The following is a 17219-nucleotide window of genomic DNA, read 5'->3' on the forward strand; positions in this document are numbered from 1 at the left end:
GTTTAAAGAGCAGCAAGTGGAGACACAGCCTAAGATGATGGAACCTGAATGATATATTGTACAAAATCTGACAGTACATGCAGAGTGAGATTAAGAGCTCCAAATGACAAGAAGCCATATATGATGGGATCACAGAATCATAGGCAAACCATTTGAATTGATTGAATGGATTTATTAATTTAATAATCAATTTGCTAACCCCGAGAGCCCATGCATATTCGAACTTGTTTGACATTTTGGCAAGATTTTTCATATTGATATGTTAAGTCGTTCAACAGTTATCGTGTTTGCAGACAGACAGACAGACAGACTGACTGATGCCTCTGGTAACATTACAATCTTGCTTTGCTGTGCTACACAGGGTGTAATTAATTGTTCGTTTTAGCTGATTATCATAGCAGTGGCACAAAAGTTGTGAACGGCTGGAAGGTACACAACAGTTCAAAACGGAAATGGTTTGTATGCATTGCCAAGAGTAAGGAGGAGAAATCCGACTGGATGAAAGCTATTATAACACAGAGAGACAAGCAAAGAAGTCAGTTGACTGTCAAAACACTGTCTTTGTAATTTGTCATTGGCATTAAACATCATGTCAGGATTGACGTTGATTGGGGGGTCAGCTCTTGATTTCACTGCTGCTGGGAGTCTAATTCAAGAAAAAGGTAAGGAACTGTTAACAAAGTTTTTGGTGTTTCAAACTCCTTGTGTTGTTGTTAGGGATGCGATTGCATGGCCAGATGAGGGACAGGGGAATGATAAAAGACAGATCAAAACATTTGCGAACGCACCAAAAGAGCTTTATTGGAAGGTTTGTGATGTGTGTGTATGTAGGAGTTCAGTTTGAAAAATTTTCCTAGTGTTTGTGAACAAACTGTGACCACGAGGTTGTTATAGCCGTAGCATTTTGTCCTTAAATGTAAGTTTTGGGTTCTATTATAATGGAATTGCACATTTTTGGTCATATCAGTTTGGCATTGTATTAGAGTAGTACTGTGACTTTTAGAATGGCGTGCTTAAATTGGATGATGGTCTTTGGCCACATTGAAACGTTATGTTGATGTACTTAATAAAATAGATGAAGAAGCACTGAAGTGCTGAACCCTTAGCTGCTAATTATCCAGAGGCAATGAAGAGCACGAGAAGGGAGCTGGACACATTGACTGGCAGTGGGATTGTCGACAGCCAATGGCTACTGAATGCCTCTAGAAAGCATGCAACTACATCATCACATCAACTGGCACCAGTGATAGCAATCAGGGCATGCACTGCATTCCAATTGTCTGTCTGTCCATCCACAGAGGCACTACTGAAACTCTTCTCGGGTTAATAACATGTGTGTGTGTGTGTGTGTGTGTGTGTGTGTGTGTGTGTGTGTGCGTGCGTGCGTGCGTGCGTGCGTGCGTGCGTGCGTGCATGCACGTGCACATGTGCACGCTAAGATTACATGTCGCCAACCAAACTGCTTTCTTGTATTGAATCAAGAAGCATTTGAAGTATTAAAACAGACAGTATTGAGAATCTGTTAAATAGCTTCCCCAGCATTGTCGCTGCTAATAGCGAAGAAGGTGGATATAGACTACACATATACGGTGTAAGATGAAACATTGGTGGGAATTAATTTGGCGGTTTTCTAAGAAATTGATGAAAAAAGCATATTGGCGGATTTATTTTGGCAGTTGGACATTATTGTTTGATAATTGATATCTGTACACTATTTCTGGGATCTCACCCATCTAGTCAAGTGGCCGCGTCATGGAGGAGTTTGCAATTGACAGCTGCGTTCATGGCCATCACATTAACCTAACTTACTGTAACTACTGTATTGACGAAGAATTGCTGTGTCAGTGCAAAGAACGTGACCCACATGACTCATCCTGCTTCATTGATTCTTGTGTTCAACCCCTCTCTACTAGACAGAGTAGAGGCACAACAGACGCCAAGCAGGAGTTGCCATCTTGTGGCCTCATTTGTGTGATGTATCGCCGCATCATCTTTAGATATTTGATGTGATGACGTTAATGTATCCTGGTGGCCAAATTGATGGCACATTTTATATCGACTCTTGCTGAAAAATCTGCCAATCTGCCAAAATATATTTCCCACAAATATTTTATGTTATACTGTAGGTATTTTCTCATTTGCATATAAGAAAGCAAAGTTTTACAGTTGCATATCATTATTTTGATTACGTTTGTCTTGCTGGTGGTTTTTGACGTATGCTACTGTCGGACTATCGGTAATCAGACAACTTGGCTTTGTGTTCCACTTGTAACTTGGTTTACGTGAACTTTTGTCAGCGTGTGAAGGTGTTAGATTATTAATTTTACTAAAGGAGGGTTACAGTAATGCCTGTGTGGACGGACAGACGGACGGACGGACAATTGGAATGCAGCGCATGCACTTGTTATTGCTGGTGTTAATTAGCATGCCAGTCGATGTGATGATATCTTTGCATGCTTCTAAAAAGGGATCGAATAGTTATTGAATGTTGACAATCTTATGTGCCATTCAATGCCCCTTCTCACACTCTTCATTGGCTCTGACTAATTAGATTCAAGGTGGATTAATGCTTTAGTGGCGTCTTCATTGTGTTTTGGAATAGCAAGGTCTAACTGTAGTTGCTACTGATGATTACCATGTATTTATTACTAATGATATGGTTGTTTTAGTGAATCAAGTGTGTTGAGGTAGGTTACACAAGTCCAGCTAGTGTCAAGTGAATGCAATGAATAATGTTAAACTAGATTTCAGCATATGCATAATTGATTCACGGTAACTCTAGCTGAACATAAGACATTTTCAGCCATCACATAGTAAAGGCAATATTAAAGCAATATTTACTGAAGCTGTCAGAAGTGTTTCGTGTCTTTGACTATATGTTCACAAGACCAACGAGACACTTCATTGTTAGAGTGGATGCTACAAATGCTTATTATTGCATGACACCTAATTAATCTTGTTTGATAGCTTACCTGTCATCAAGCTTATGTGGCTTCATGTTGGCTGATACTATGGTAGAACCAGTGTTGGGCAGTATCACGATATATTGCATTTTGATGATATTTTGATGGGTCAATCAGTTTTTCAAGCAATGCGATATATCATGTCAAGTTTGTATGGATATCTGAGGGTGTCTCATGTTATTCACACGTGAACGTAGTGAAGCACGTGGAAACAGTCTTGTCCATGGTACGTCCACTAGACTGCTGCCCTGAATCAACACCATGCAGTGTCATGTTCTCAGATCTCTTTGCAAAAGCAAATGTGACATTGCCAGTCTGGCAGTACTGTTAATTAAGTTTGGGTTGAAGAGCAATGAAGACGGCAAGCCCAGGTCAACTGACACAGCAATATGTTGTGCCTGCTATAGGAAAGTCTCTTGCAAGAGCAGCTTGCTATTGTCTGGTGGAAAGCACGAGAACAAAGTTTTCCACTGCTGTTGAAACTATCTATAAATGCCTTGTCATTTGTGCCACTAGTGCAGCTTCAGAGTGGCTGTTCAGCACATCAGGGAACATTGTCACTCCTAGAGGTATCTGACTGAAACCAGATATGGTAAACATGTTAGTAGCCCAGCTGTAGGTAGGAGTTACCGTATTACCTTGCATAGAACGGCATGCCGTTATGGAACGAATTTTACCAGGGTGCTGTTATACCTCGAGGTACAATGGCATGCCGTTGTAAATGAGGGAATTTTACCAGCGCCTCAAGTTGCACATCCAACAAAATCTAACATCTTTCTTAAGCGGTACTACTAACTACTACTAAGTCTTCAAGAACATGCCATGCGTAGAGGTTACCTTGAAGCTTGTGTGACATTGCCGACCAAGCTGATCAAACTTGTCCACGGCCGCCAACTTGAATCCTACTGTGTAGGATTTCCTGCTTCTAGCTTTCGGCTGACTTGAGTCAAAGTCTTCACCAACGGCAACATCGTCAACATGGTCATTAGCATCATTCTCCACATTGACACGTGTCTCCTCCATTACCGCAATATTAAAATCAAAAGATAGGCCTCGTATTACTGTGACTACTGTACCTCACTCTGTAACGGCACCTCACCCTATAACGGCATTATAGGTACCAGCTGGAGTTGTAGCGGATTCTGGTAAAATTCTCTTATAACGGCATGCCATTCTATGCGAGGTAATACCGTACGTATGTGTGAGACGATGCACATCTTTGCAAGATCAATGGAGTTATCACGATGATACTGAGATGCAAATTTGGACTTGCAAATAGGCAATATATTGTGATATCGTTGAATGGCTGAAAAAATTATCGTGGGTGAATTTTTTTCTGATATTGCTCAACACTGGATAGAACTTGGCTCTAACCCTTCGATCCACCTCTGTGACACTGGGAGTAACACAATGTGCACTGGAAATGCTGGCACGTAGCAAGAAGTTGCATTAGTCAAGTTACTGTGAACTTACTTTCATTGCACACTTTGCTTCGTATTAACCAGATAGTATACAGTTAAAGTATTTTGACGTACTTAATTAAAGTGATGGTAGTTCAAGTAATTTTTCAAGCATTAGACAGCGGTCAATTTGTTTTTGCTGTGTTAATGGAAGCACTTATTTTCTATGTATTGCTTAAATTTTATTCTCTTACTTATACACTTATACTTGTAATGCAAATGTATTTTGATAAAGTGCAATATTTAGTAACCAACAATAAGTTCATCCAGTTATGTGGAGCTGGGAGGCTTTCCCGACTGTGACAAATAACTGTATGTTTTAGTAACTACTATTATAAACACTCAATCTATAAGCACTCAGTTTCTAAAATACATGTCACCAACAATCTGGCTTTGAAATATATGTGGGTGCTGTAGCATACAGTGTTTTCTTGCTACACTATAGACTTTAATTGTAAGAAGAAAACTGCATGTAAGCATGTCATGACTTATCTTACCCAAGTAGTTGTGTCACTGTAGACTTTGCTTGAAACAAGCTGCCAACTACTTGATCTTATATTGATGCATACAGTAGACCCTCGATTATCTGACCTCCCTTTGGGCAAGCGATGGAGGAATAGGGGTCGGATAAGTGAAAAGACCTTATAATCGAAGTGTTGGAGTTTCAACCGTACCTCGGAGTTCCAGTCTGCTATTTTGAGTCCCAGTATGTATGGTGTGAACTCTAGAACATGTACAATACGCTAGTGATAAAATGGTTCCACGAAAAGATAACACGTGTTTAAATATGCAAACTGTAATCACCAGACAGTTGAAACTAATCCTAGAAGACATCGTTACTGCACATTGCATGTTACTGGGCTTGTGCAAAGGGCTTGTGACATCATTTCCGCTTTGCAAACCCGGTCAGATAATCGAAGGTCAGATAAGCGAGTGTTTACTGTACTTGACGTGTACCATGTGTATCCAACTGGTGAAGCACTGGAACTGTGATCTGACCTGTCTTGTGATTGCATGCTGGTGAAGTACATTGTGACTCATGTAGTATATTATGTTTGTATCTTGTGTAGTGACTTCTCGCAGTGGTTGGTGGAGCAGAAAGAAGTTGGCTCTCTTGAAGAGGCAGTGACGTTGGGACAAGCTTTGCTTGACAATGGAATTATTCATCATGGTATTACCAAATAGTTGACAACTATCACATCATATGCATTTGTGACTACATTATTAGTGAATGACAGACACAACTTTAAGAATGCCAATGTGTTGTATCGGTTCCGGTTTGATGATGGAACATTCAAGGCAAAGCATGAAATGCAGGATCTTTTGGCTAAGGTCAGTTGTAAACAACAGACAGAAACAGAGCATGCATGTGCTTTTGTGCGTGCATGTGCATGTGTGGTGTGGTGTGGTGTGTGTGTGTGTGTGTGTGTGTGTGTGTGTGTGTGTGTGTGTGTGTGTGCATGTGCTGTGGTGCTGTAGCTCAATTGGTTAGAAAGTGCATTTGGAGAATGGGAACATCCTGAACCTTGCAGGGTTGCAAGTTCATGTCAAAGTGATGCCAAGCTATGGCATAGTTTCCTTAAGCAAGAAACTTACACATAATTTGCTTCTCTCGACTCATGAGTATAGATGAGTACCTGGTCATTGACTGGGGTGGACGGACAAGATCGCTGATTTGACAGTTACATCATGCAGCAGACAGGTACTTGTGGGCCTTGGTGTCCAGTCCCAGAGCTGCACCATAGTCAGTGCCCCTGAATGACTTTGGCCAAACTCCAGATGGATTGTAGTGCTGGCCCTAAGCCTCCACATAGTGCATGGAAGCCCTGTCTCTAGAGGCAGGGGTAGCCATCTTTACAACTGACCTTAAGGTCGACGTCGAACGATGTGAAGGGCTTAACATTTGTCCATTTTTGTTATTTGTGTGTGTGTGTGTGTGTGTGTGTGTGTGTGTGTGTGTGCACGTGTGTGTGTGTGTGTGTGTGTGTGTGTGTGTGTGTGTGTGTGTGTGTGTGTGTGTGTGTGTGTGTGTGTGTTGGTCATGTGCATATGCAAGTTCTAATTGTACAGGAAGTTGCTGATTTGATTGTTGTTTTGCAGGGAACAAGAGTATATGTTCGTCTTCACAGTCAATTGTCATCTCCCCTTAAGTCAGGATATTATTTAAGTAAATTTAGATATATTTATTAATATTTGTTTATTAGGGACCACTCACATCATCTCAAGACATTTCCTCTAAGCATCCCAGGCAAAGAGTTAATTGACTGGCTAATACTAAATGTTAGTAGTGGAGCGTATACTATTGCAGTTGTACTGTTTCTTTTCACACTGTCAGTGTTTCGCACATGCCTTAGGTACGTACAGGTGACAATAGGCCACTGACAATGAAACAGCAATGTACTACAAATTAACAAGCTTACACACAAGTCTCAGACTTATAATTAATTATGTATGCTGTTTTGTATTAGTGTTTTAGTGAATTTATTATGCTTCTTTACAGGGAGATGTATGTAAACGAGATGAAGCACTTACTCTTGGGCAGTGTCTTATAGCGAATGGATTCTTACACCATGGTTTGTCAGATTTGCTATTAGCATATATATTTATTGGTTTTAAGCAAAACAATGTTGATAGTGTCTGATAAACACTCATTCAAAGATGACCAAGCATTGTTTAAGTTTGTAGCTGATGAAGAGAAGAAGGAGTTTGATGGAGGAAGTCTTAAGAAAGGCATGACATTAAGTGCAAGAATGGAATTTCGGGAAACTGATGCCTACCTTTCGAAAACAATAGTGGTGAGGTTTACTCTTTGTTGTGATGTTTCAAGATAATAGAGTAAAATCAATATGAATTTACATGAAGCAATTTTGCTTAAGGTATGTCAGTTTCTGACTTCTAATGTTGCTTTTTTCAAGTTTAGTACTACCTGCTTGATAGTGATGTAGAGTAAATTGTTGTATTTTGATTTATGTTTCTTATTATGGTGTTTACTGGTAATTTGTAGTAGCTTTGGCATCAGGGCACTACTATTATACTTGGTGTTTTTCTTTATCTCGTAAAGACCACACACACATACACACACACACACACACACAAACACACACACACACACACACACACACACACACACACACACACACACACACACACGCATGTACACGTGCACAAATTGTTGAAAGTGAGCTAAATTTGTATTTTGGGGTTGTAACTGTTTGTTATTGTTGTCAGTGGTGGTGGTGGTAGTGGTAGTGGTAGTGGCGGCGGTAGTGGCAACAGTGGTCGGCGACAGCAGCGGTGTTAGTAATGGTGGTACAGAGCTGAATATAACATTTTCAAGTCAGTCGGACAGCGTTTTAGCGCCACCCTTTTCACCAAATGTAATGCATCACAAATTTAATTTGTCCAGCCTCTGGAAATGTGCTACATTGCATTGACTTCTGCATTTCATGCCACACACGCACTTGCAAATAGATTTTAACACATTGAAAATTTTGCTTGTTTGGAGGCTTTTCCACTGAAACAGGTGCAACATACATGTACAAGTGTGTTTTTAAAATGTAAAATACAATTTATTCAATAAGATATGAGATATGTTATCTACTGTATTATGGAAATAACACAATCCGTATCTTTATGGATTTGGTTTATTCAACAAATTTGCTCTCTAAATTTAGCTTAATTGTAACTGACACTTGTCATTACAAACTGTGAATTTGCAGGTTTAGAGCAATAGAGCAGCAATATTGTAAATTCAGCATTGGGTTAGCTTTAATTGTATATTAGGGTAAACAATGTAGTTTTAAACAGCAAATTATGCTAAATGATTGTTAGTCAATAAGGTTGATGTAATTTCATAAACTAAACTAAAACACTCTCACATTTATAGTAGCACACCCTCATCTGTTGTCTTCTACAACAGCGCACAGCTATTAATTAATATGTAAATTTATTGATTAGGATGGACATTGTCCACATGATGTTTTTTGCTTTTAGTACAACGTTGTTCAATGTTTGACTGTTATATTTGCCTCTGTGGTGGTGGTGGTGGTGGTGGTGTGTGTGTGCATGTGTGTGTGCTTGTGTGCATGCTTGTGTGCATGTGTGGAGAGTTTGGCTTTTGTGCTTTCAAATCAACATTCTGATGATTATCATTGATCTGGCTGATTGGTCATGGTCAAGTGTAATTTTAGGTGACTGCTAGAGAGGTCTTCTGCCTTTAGAGATGTAGTTTGCGTCTATGAGTCAACATGCTATATATATATATATATATATATATATATATATATATATATATATATATATATAGCACATGAGCAGACATTAATTGTAGCATAGCGTGGGTGCAAGTATCGATTTGAAGCAAGAAGGTGTGATGATTTGCTAGACAAGATGCTGTCATTAATTTACGAGTCTTGTGTTCATTTGAGTGTTGTGTGTTAAGTAATGGCATGGAGACATGTCTATACAGTTATTTAATGTCCACAAATTATATGTATATTTAGTAATTTCGATTTAAGGTATGCTTGCACTTTTCATTTATATTTTCTTGTTTTATTTTGTAATAGGCAACTAGTTGATTTGTAGATAGAATAGAATATACTGGATATTTTGCTATAGAATTGCTTCTACGCAGTGCAGATATGTCTAAATAGGTGATTTTGTTACAGATCCCAAGCACAGAAGAAGGCATTGACTTTGCAGTGGAAGACACTGAACCGATCACTGTTAGTTCTGTAGTTCCTGGCAGTCCAGCACAAGTGTGTTCATAAGTACTATTTGTCTAACAGTCAATCATTGCTAATGCAATTTGTGATTTTTTCAGTTGGCGGGACTTAAAGTTGGTGATGAGGTTTTGGCTGTAAATGGACGTGTTGTTGCATTTTTGGCACTTGACGAGGTCTTGTCAGTTATTCGCATTGCTGGAGAAAAAATGGCATCTCTAAAACTTATTGTATTGGCAAAGCAATCACAGTAAGCTAGTTGCAAATGTCCAGAATTTAAGTTGCGAGTTTTGTAAATCTGTTAGTGACAACAAGTATTGTTAAATATTTATTATGTGATGCTGCACATGATGAGAGAGATCAATCATGTTTTGGAGATACGGGAAATGTTGAAATGTGTGAACATTAGTTGCATGACAATTAATGAGTTGTGTTAGACTCTCGTCTGGGTTCTCAATCATGAAATGAAAAAGACATGCAGTGGCAATTAACTCAACCCTTGTAGCAGTGCAAATGTTTATGTCGTGCATTGTATATGTTTATATGATTTTTTGTCGGTATACAGTCGGTTTTCTTGTGATAAGTATACGTACATGTGATGTGTTCCAAAACAGTGAGGCGATAAAATACTTGTATTGTGTATTCTAGTACATGTGACGTTATCATCAGTGAAAGTGGTCTTGGTTTGGACATCAGAGGAAACAACCCTGTCTTTGTTGCTAGTGTTGATAAAGGTGACTATGTGCAGTAGGAAACTAGCCTTCTATCAGTAGTAATTCTAATCAATTTGCAAACTGTTATAGGTGGTCCTGCAGCCAATGCCGGTTTAATGCCAGGAAACTGCATTCTTCAGGTTTGACTAATCCAACTTGAAATGTATTATCAGTCAGTCAGTCTTGTAACTATTCGATATTGTTTGTCGCTACTCTTAAGTGTGGAATTGTGGATTTACTTTGACGAATAGGAATGTATTGGCGAGTTTTATGATATGGTTTTGATTGGATTGTTAGTGTAGTTGTTTAATTGTTTAGAACATTACAGTAACTTTCTCATTATGTGAGACTATAGGGCACAGGAATGATGAGGTACGCAGTCATATACCTATTGGAATTGCTATTGTAGTGAACAACTGTTTACTGTGTGTACATACATTTGTAATGATCTTGGCCACATGGAATGTAGTAACCCTATTTGCACTTACGTGTATTGCATATATGAGTAGGATATATGATAATACACATTTTGGGAAAGATTATGTAGGAATTCAAAGGTGATACCGTAAGTGACAGGCTAAAATGGAATTTAATGTCGTGATTTGTGATGCTATTTACAATGACATGTGTAATATTGACCATTTAATAGAAAAGTGCCCTGTTTGATTATAGAAAATATGTTCGTTTTCATTATTTACCGTTAAACCAGAGCCAACAAGTTAATGTCAAATTTACACTTTTTGGAAAGTCGTTTGGCCAGACCTACAGTCTCCAGCAACGACTTGCTACATTTACCAAATTTGAATTCTAGGGTGTGTTTGATTTGCTCTTCTCAACCGTTCCGGAATACTAGGAATATAGGAATACCTAATTGTTCGATTGATATTTTGTAGTGTTTGGTTAACTATTCCAAGCAAACCACTTTGTCGACCGGTTTAGTCGGTTTATAGGTTTACTAGAAGTGTGAGAATGAAGGGAATATCTGTTCGTTTTGACCAAACCGCAAATCAGACATGTGCAATAGCCACATTCAGAGACTTGTCAGCCATGATGACAGAAATACAGAAACTGCTGCACAAGCGTCACATTCTTCAACAATCACCCCTCATTCCGGAATGTAGTTGAGTTGAATGAGTGTTCGATTTTGAACGACTCTTTGATTTGGAATGACTCATCTCTTCATTCAGGAATGGTTGGAATGGGAAAATTGAATGCTTCCCTAGTAAATAAGTTATACCGTATAAGATGAACATTGGTGGGAATTTATATTGGCGGTTGCTAAGAAATTAACAGAAAATGCATATAGGCGGATTTTATTTTGGCAGTTGGACATCGTTGTTGGATAATTGATATATGTATTGTGTCAGAAAAATGGCTGTCATGGAGGAGTTTAAGTTTGATACCTGCATATTGTGGCCATCACATTTCCCCAACTTACTGGCTCCAACTATTGATGAATAATTACTGTGTCAGTGTGAAGAACAGAATTTGCATAATTCCTATGCTGTTGCCATAGTTAGATGACTAGAGGCACCGTTGTTAGTAAACAGAGGTTAACATCTTGTGACCTCATCCACATGACGTACTTCCACATCACCAGTGAAGGCTGATGCCTGATGCATGTGGGTGATATCCCGGTTGCCAAATGGTGGATTTATATTGGCGCTCGCTGGAAAATCCACCAATCCAGCAATCTGCCAAAATATTTTATCTTACCGTATTTCCTCGAAAGAATGCCACCCTTAGAAGAATACTGCCCTTGAATAAACACCACAGGACAAGTAATTGATATTCATTATACATACCTCGTGCATGCTTGACGCGCGCCTAAATCGTCTGAACTATACGGCGGAAGAGAAATTCCCGTAGGAGGCTGCCTCTAAACTCAAAGTAGTACAGTACGTGTGGCACTTCAGGAACAGGCAAAACGAGATTAGAGGATACATAGATGAACCTTGAGTGGTGAAAAAAGACAAGTGCTACATGGCTAAAGGCAAAGGGACATCAGCCTTGGGCCATGCAGACATGTGGATTATGCGTGTGGTACTGTACATAGAAATGACATTGAAAGAATGCCGCAGGGTCCTGCCTTTTGAAATGAATGAACGCAGCGGCGTTCTTTCGAGGAAATACGGTATATGTTATTTGGACTTACATTGTATTCCAACAGACATTTATGGAATCTGCATTTGCAAAGTTAATTTGATCGTTTTTAAGTCATGTGTTAATTTTGCTGAAGTTTTATCTGATGCTTGTGTACGGATGTGCTGAAAAGTATGCACATAATTTGGTAAGCAATGTTAGTTTGTAATTGTGGCATGCTTAGTTTGTGAAAGAAACAAGCCATCTATTATCTACAAATGTGTGATATAGCCATAATCATTCATATGAACAAGCGCCTATGCATTATTTGAAACACAGATTTTAAGTCGTGTAATCTTGAACATTTACTTGAATTCTCTAAGTGTTTGTTTATTTGCATTATTGCAATATGTTTCAGCTATGAGCCATAAGAAACGGGACTTTGTAGGGTTCCCATGACTTGGTGAGTAGTGTATACTCAAATGTATATGGCTTGACTGACTTCTGGTCTGTGGGATGTGTGTGGATGTGTGGGTGTATGGGTGCATGGTGGACTAAGTGTGTCACACTCAGGAAAGGGGCACGAGTGTGCCACCCTCCTAGTTCACTTCAATCACAGTACGGTATTTACAATTGACTGTATATGCATGGCAACCACAGGGAATGGACAAACTGCTAATCAGATCGCAAAACATTCGTAAGAGTTTATTGTAATTCAGGTTTGTGATTGCCGAGTTTTGTCGCAAATAAGTAACAGAGCTTATCTTGTCTTGCAAATGTTAACATGAAATCAACCGCTTTCATGGTTTACAATAATTGTTAGGGGACACACGTAACATTGCATAATCAGTAGTGAAATTTATATTTCATGGCTGATAACTTGTTAGTTTTATGATTACGGATTACAGCTCGTAGTGTGTTATAGATGCTGTGGTCATATGCATGTGAAATGACAGTTGCTTTGTATGATTTTTTACAAGTAGCACACTTAGAAAGAAAATGGCATCTAAATTTGTAATACTTTGACGTTTCAGTAGGCTCATAGCTGTGGAAGTGACAGTGGAAACAGCTTTAATTACTAGCGTTATATCATAAGTGCAACAACTAAATCTTGTAAACATAAATGTAGTGTGCTTATGTGAGAATTGTGGATGATGTGTAGGTGAACGGGCAGGATGTATCTAATGCTGGTCATAATGCAGTTGTTGCAGCAATTACCGAAGGCACATCTGTGGCCAGAAAACTGACCAAAACTGCTGTGGATAATGGCTTGTGTAATTCTTTTGATGACAACACACCTGGGACTCCTTTCCGCAAGAGCGCTAGCTTCTCATGGGAAGATGACATATATTCAGCAACTCCAAAACAGTCGACCAGTTCTAGTCCACTTATGGAAAGGAATGGTACTCAAATGAGAAGGAGTGCTATAACAGCTGACAGTTCGGAAAATACTCTACATACCGACTTACGAGATTTGGAATTATTAAAAGAATTGCAAAGTTCACCACCTGGCAGGGAGAACAAAGGAAATGGGTTTGTGTCGATTACTGTGGCTATTGGAGGGTTAGATCAGAATGTACGATATGCATTTGAGTCAGCGGGTGGCTCCAAGATATCTGTGCTGGAGACAATGTCAGAGAGCAAGTATTGCTTCAAAGTGCCGATTGAGGTATCACTGTCAATAGAAGCTAGTAGCTTGTACTGAATCAGTGATGGAGCCTTTGTGTCATTCTGTTGTTTCTATTTGTCTGTCTGCTTTGCTGTGTGTCTGCTTATTCTCGATCCATGTGCATGTGCAAAAGGTTAAAGTAATTGGTTTCGTCGTTGTTGTGTACATGAAAATTGCCATATCTGAAGATTTAGGCATCAGAACGAGTAGCAATTGCCTGTAAAACATGTAAATGATATATAGAAGCTCTATAAACTTACTAGTGCTGACAAAGACTCCTGAGGCAAGAAAAGCGAGTTTTGGATGAGGTTTGGTCATGTGTTGGTATTAGAGGCTAGATGTACAACTGTGATTTTTGGTAACCGATAGATGTAGTACAGCCTTGTCTTGTAATCTTCTAGTGTGAAATGTGTGCACAATCTTAAATTCTTTAAAATCAGCACTTGCCACGCTTTTTTCAAACGGGCTCCAGTTTTTATTGTAGGTTGCTGCACTCGCCATGTAAATGACAGTGCATGGGATCATGATGTGTTCACATACTTCTAGGACTCCAGAGACCGAGAAAGTGGTGTTGGCATATGAGGCTAGATGTGTGACTGTGATTTTGGTAGTTCTCTTGATAACTTGTTAGACGGCCTCTTCCTTACTCTGCGAATGTGTTTTGGCCAAGCTACTGTCTATAGAGACACATGTCAGCGTAGGCAACTCAGACCAAGAAGACATTGGAGTGGGTTTCTGATGTTATAGGAGATAGCTAATTAATGCATTATGATTTTTATGTAATTGATAAACAGTAAATCCATAATCATGGTATGCATAGACAACAAATGTCCAAGGTTTGTGCTCTATGAGTTCTGGTTTGTTTATTTGTTTATGTTATTCATTTGTCTGCTTGTGTGTTTATTGGTTTGTTTTTGTGCATGTTTGTTTTATTGGCATTCATGAGCTGTTTTGAGAAATTGCATTAATTATATTAATACATACAGTAATTGCTCTTTGTATATAAGTAAACCGTACTTTGCAACTTACTGCTTTAATTCAGTTGGTGTTTTGCCGTTATAGTTGTTGAAACTATTTGCTGCTGAAGACAACAACCTGCAAGAGCAATACAAACAACTTGATAATGCTCGCACAATTGATTCTGTAGACGATCGAGATGTGTTTGAGACAAAGCGACAGGGACAAATCACTCAGTTGCAAGACAGGTGTAAAAAATATGAGTCGGTAAGCTATTCTGCCTTATTACTCAGTCTACTGATAGCAATCTTCAGGTGTTGTTTTCCTGATTGAGTGATACTGAGCGACTGCACAGTTGGCATAGATTCCTGGAAATCTTAAATGTTATGTTTATGATCATTTTGTGTAAAGTACACTGAACTCTTCAACTATTCATCTCAAGTAATTATATATACTGCTTTTAGGAAACAATGACGTAATCTTATTGTCATTATATTGTATTATTTCGGGAAACAAATGATTCATATGTCTTTCTACCCATGTGTTTAATGACTCGACATTGCTTTTAACAAGACAGGTTAAGTTGATTGGTAGGCCATCTACTATGACAAGCTTTTGACGTATAGTATGCAGTACGTGATTAGGGCACGGAGACACTGCCAAATATACATTTCAATATCTTGAACGTTTAATATTTTTAGACATGATGACAGCAAAACTTTTCATATGAAAAGTCAAATATTTTGTAATTTTGTCAAAACAAATTTTTTGACAAATTTGAATACTCTTACTTTTTGCATGCTCCACCTTAGAGCTACTAGTCCAAGGCACAATGACAGTGGTATACTCTATTACACACTATTACCAAAACGTAATTATAAGTAGACCTGGTACTGCTATAGTGTCGATGGTCAGAGCACCAGACGGCTTTTGGGATTAACAGCTGTCATTTTCCTGACACTACCAGTATACATGCTGCTGACAAAATTAGTTTTTGCCAAGAGTTGATTTCGTAGACGTTGACAAAATTGTTGCATGATAAAACATCGTTTACATTATTGCCTAACAATTAGGCTATTTCAAAGACTTGTGTTGCTTGTATAGGTTAAGCTGTTGGATAGTAAATGTCTGTGTGTTATGTTGAGTACTTGTAGCCAGTCTGCACGCAAACATTACTTAACTTAAGTGGTGAATGTTTAGAATACATATCTGTTGTCACGTTATCTCTGGCCGACATATAAGACAACCCGGTGTCGTCGTCAAGCACTTCTTTTGGCTTGCCCCACCAACTGTCACACACAAGTGATGGAGGTAACACTGCGCAGTGGTCGAGCTCTTGCATTGGAATCGGGCACTTTTGATGATGATAATGAAGGTATGCATTTGACTAATTAAGTAATGGCAAGATTAGGAAATATTAACTGGTGATATTGTTTGCAGACAGTTTGAGTGCCCTGCACAGAGTTACGTACTGTTTTACAACTTGTGCTGCATTGGCTGCTCACCACGATACTTATGTAAACGGTGGTCTAAAGGTAGGCATTGTGGTCGACCACATGTTATGCTACCTGTTTCATCACATTTTTCGTGTGTAGCGGTTATATACTGTGGGACACCAGCATGTAATAGCAGAATTGCGACAGATTATTTATGATATTGATGCACGGATGGCTGAGCTAGAATCGGATCAGGAGCTTATCTCAAGGTCAAGGATGTTTGTCTTGTAGTATTAATTGTCTATCTGTTGGTTGCTCTGTCTGTCTAATTGGTTGCCTGTTTGTTTGTCATATGTCTGTCTTTAGATGTCTGGTTGGTTTTGTGTCTGCTATCCATTTAATTAGATTCATCGTGGCATGCTTTGTTCTTGCATTCCTGGCTGAGTTACTCTCTTCAATTGTTTTGAAGTGCATGGCCACAAGTTGGAATACGGACATCCTTCCAAATCAATGAAATGGTGGTTGATCGAGATACGTGTACTTGCTAGAATCAAACTTTTAACTTTATGAAGAGCATAAGGTACTGTAAATGACAAACATTTATCATGTAACAATTTCATCAAAGTCCATCAAGACACTGTTCGTCATGAAAATTTTTTGTCAGTACTGTAGTATGCTACGTATAATATTCTCGTGATGTGTGGGCATAAGTCAGCTGGTTGAGTACTAAAATGCACCTGCATGGTGCTGGCACCACGCAAGTCCTTGCAGTAATTATTTGAAATTAGAGCCGTGGCAGTACTACTTCTTTGCCATCGACTTACAGTATATTTGCTACACACGGTGTCACTGATCGGATGGCTTAGATCATGTGATTCTCGTCTTGCTGGCAGGCGACTGGAAGCAAAGACTTTTTTTCTTTCAAACCCCAATGAAGCTAAGACAGAAGAACAAGCCGATATTTACGAGCATGCAAATACAGGAGTGGACGAGGTTGCTGCAGATTCCTTTCTGTGACAGAAAAGTGATGTGGTACTTATCGTTGCTATGATCCAGAGACACGCTGCAAAATAGCTTGTTATACTAATAATCATGGAGTGGCATACTAGTACTGATTTGAGTAGTATTTGCTAGTATGACAGAAAATCAGCTGATCAGTGTCATCAGCATGTGCCTCGGACTCCGGTACAGCTTGTAGAACTTGCACAAATTTTTTTG

The 17219-nt window shown here is 39.0% G+C and overlaps 1 protein-coding gene across 1 annotated transcript in view; it reads left to right on the forward strand.

Moving 5' to 3' along the window:
• The window catches only part of LOC134183749 (phosphatidylinositol 3,4,5-trisphosphate-dependent Rac exchanger 2 protein-like), a 37446-nt gene that overhangs the window by 5727 nt on the left and 14500 nt on the right, over positions 1-17219 (forward strand). The window contains exons 7-24 of the mRNA XM_062651341.1: positions 386-535; positions 597-662; positions 718-808; positions 5494-5594; positions 5652-5755; positions 6524-6573; positions 6628-6703; positions 6924-6996; positions 7058-7218; positions 9091-9180; positions 9246-9394; positions 9793-9878; positions 9948-9997; positions 13102-13608; positions 14671-14832; positions 15766-15940; positions 16006-16100; positions 16161-16270. Of these exons, the coding sequence (XP_062507325.1) occupies positions 386-535; positions 597-662; positions 718-808; positions 5494-5594; positions 5652-5755; positions 6524-6573; positions 6628-6703; positions 6924-6996; positions 7058-7218; positions 9091-9180; positions 9246-9394; positions 9793-9878; positions 9948-9997; positions 13102-13608; positions 14671-14832; positions 15766-15940; positions 16006-16100; positions 16161-16270 (2296 nt within the window). The remainder of the gene's footprint in view (positions 1-385; positions 536-596; positions 663-717; positions 809-5493; positions 5595-5651; positions 5756-6523; positions 6574-6627; positions 6704-6923; positions 6997-7057; positions 7219-9090; positions 9181-9245; positions 9395-9792; positions 9879-9947; positions 9998-13101; positions 13609-14670; positions 14833-15765; positions 15941-16005; positions 16101-16160; positions 16271-17219) is intronic.

This window comes from Corticium candelabrum, chromosome 8 (genome assembly GCF_963422355.1).
Source record: "Corticium candelabrum chromosome 8, ooCorCand1.1, whole genome shotgun sequence".
NCBI lineage: Eukaryota > Metazoa > Porifera > Homoscleromorpha > Homosclerophorida > Plakinidae > Corticium > Corticium candelabrum.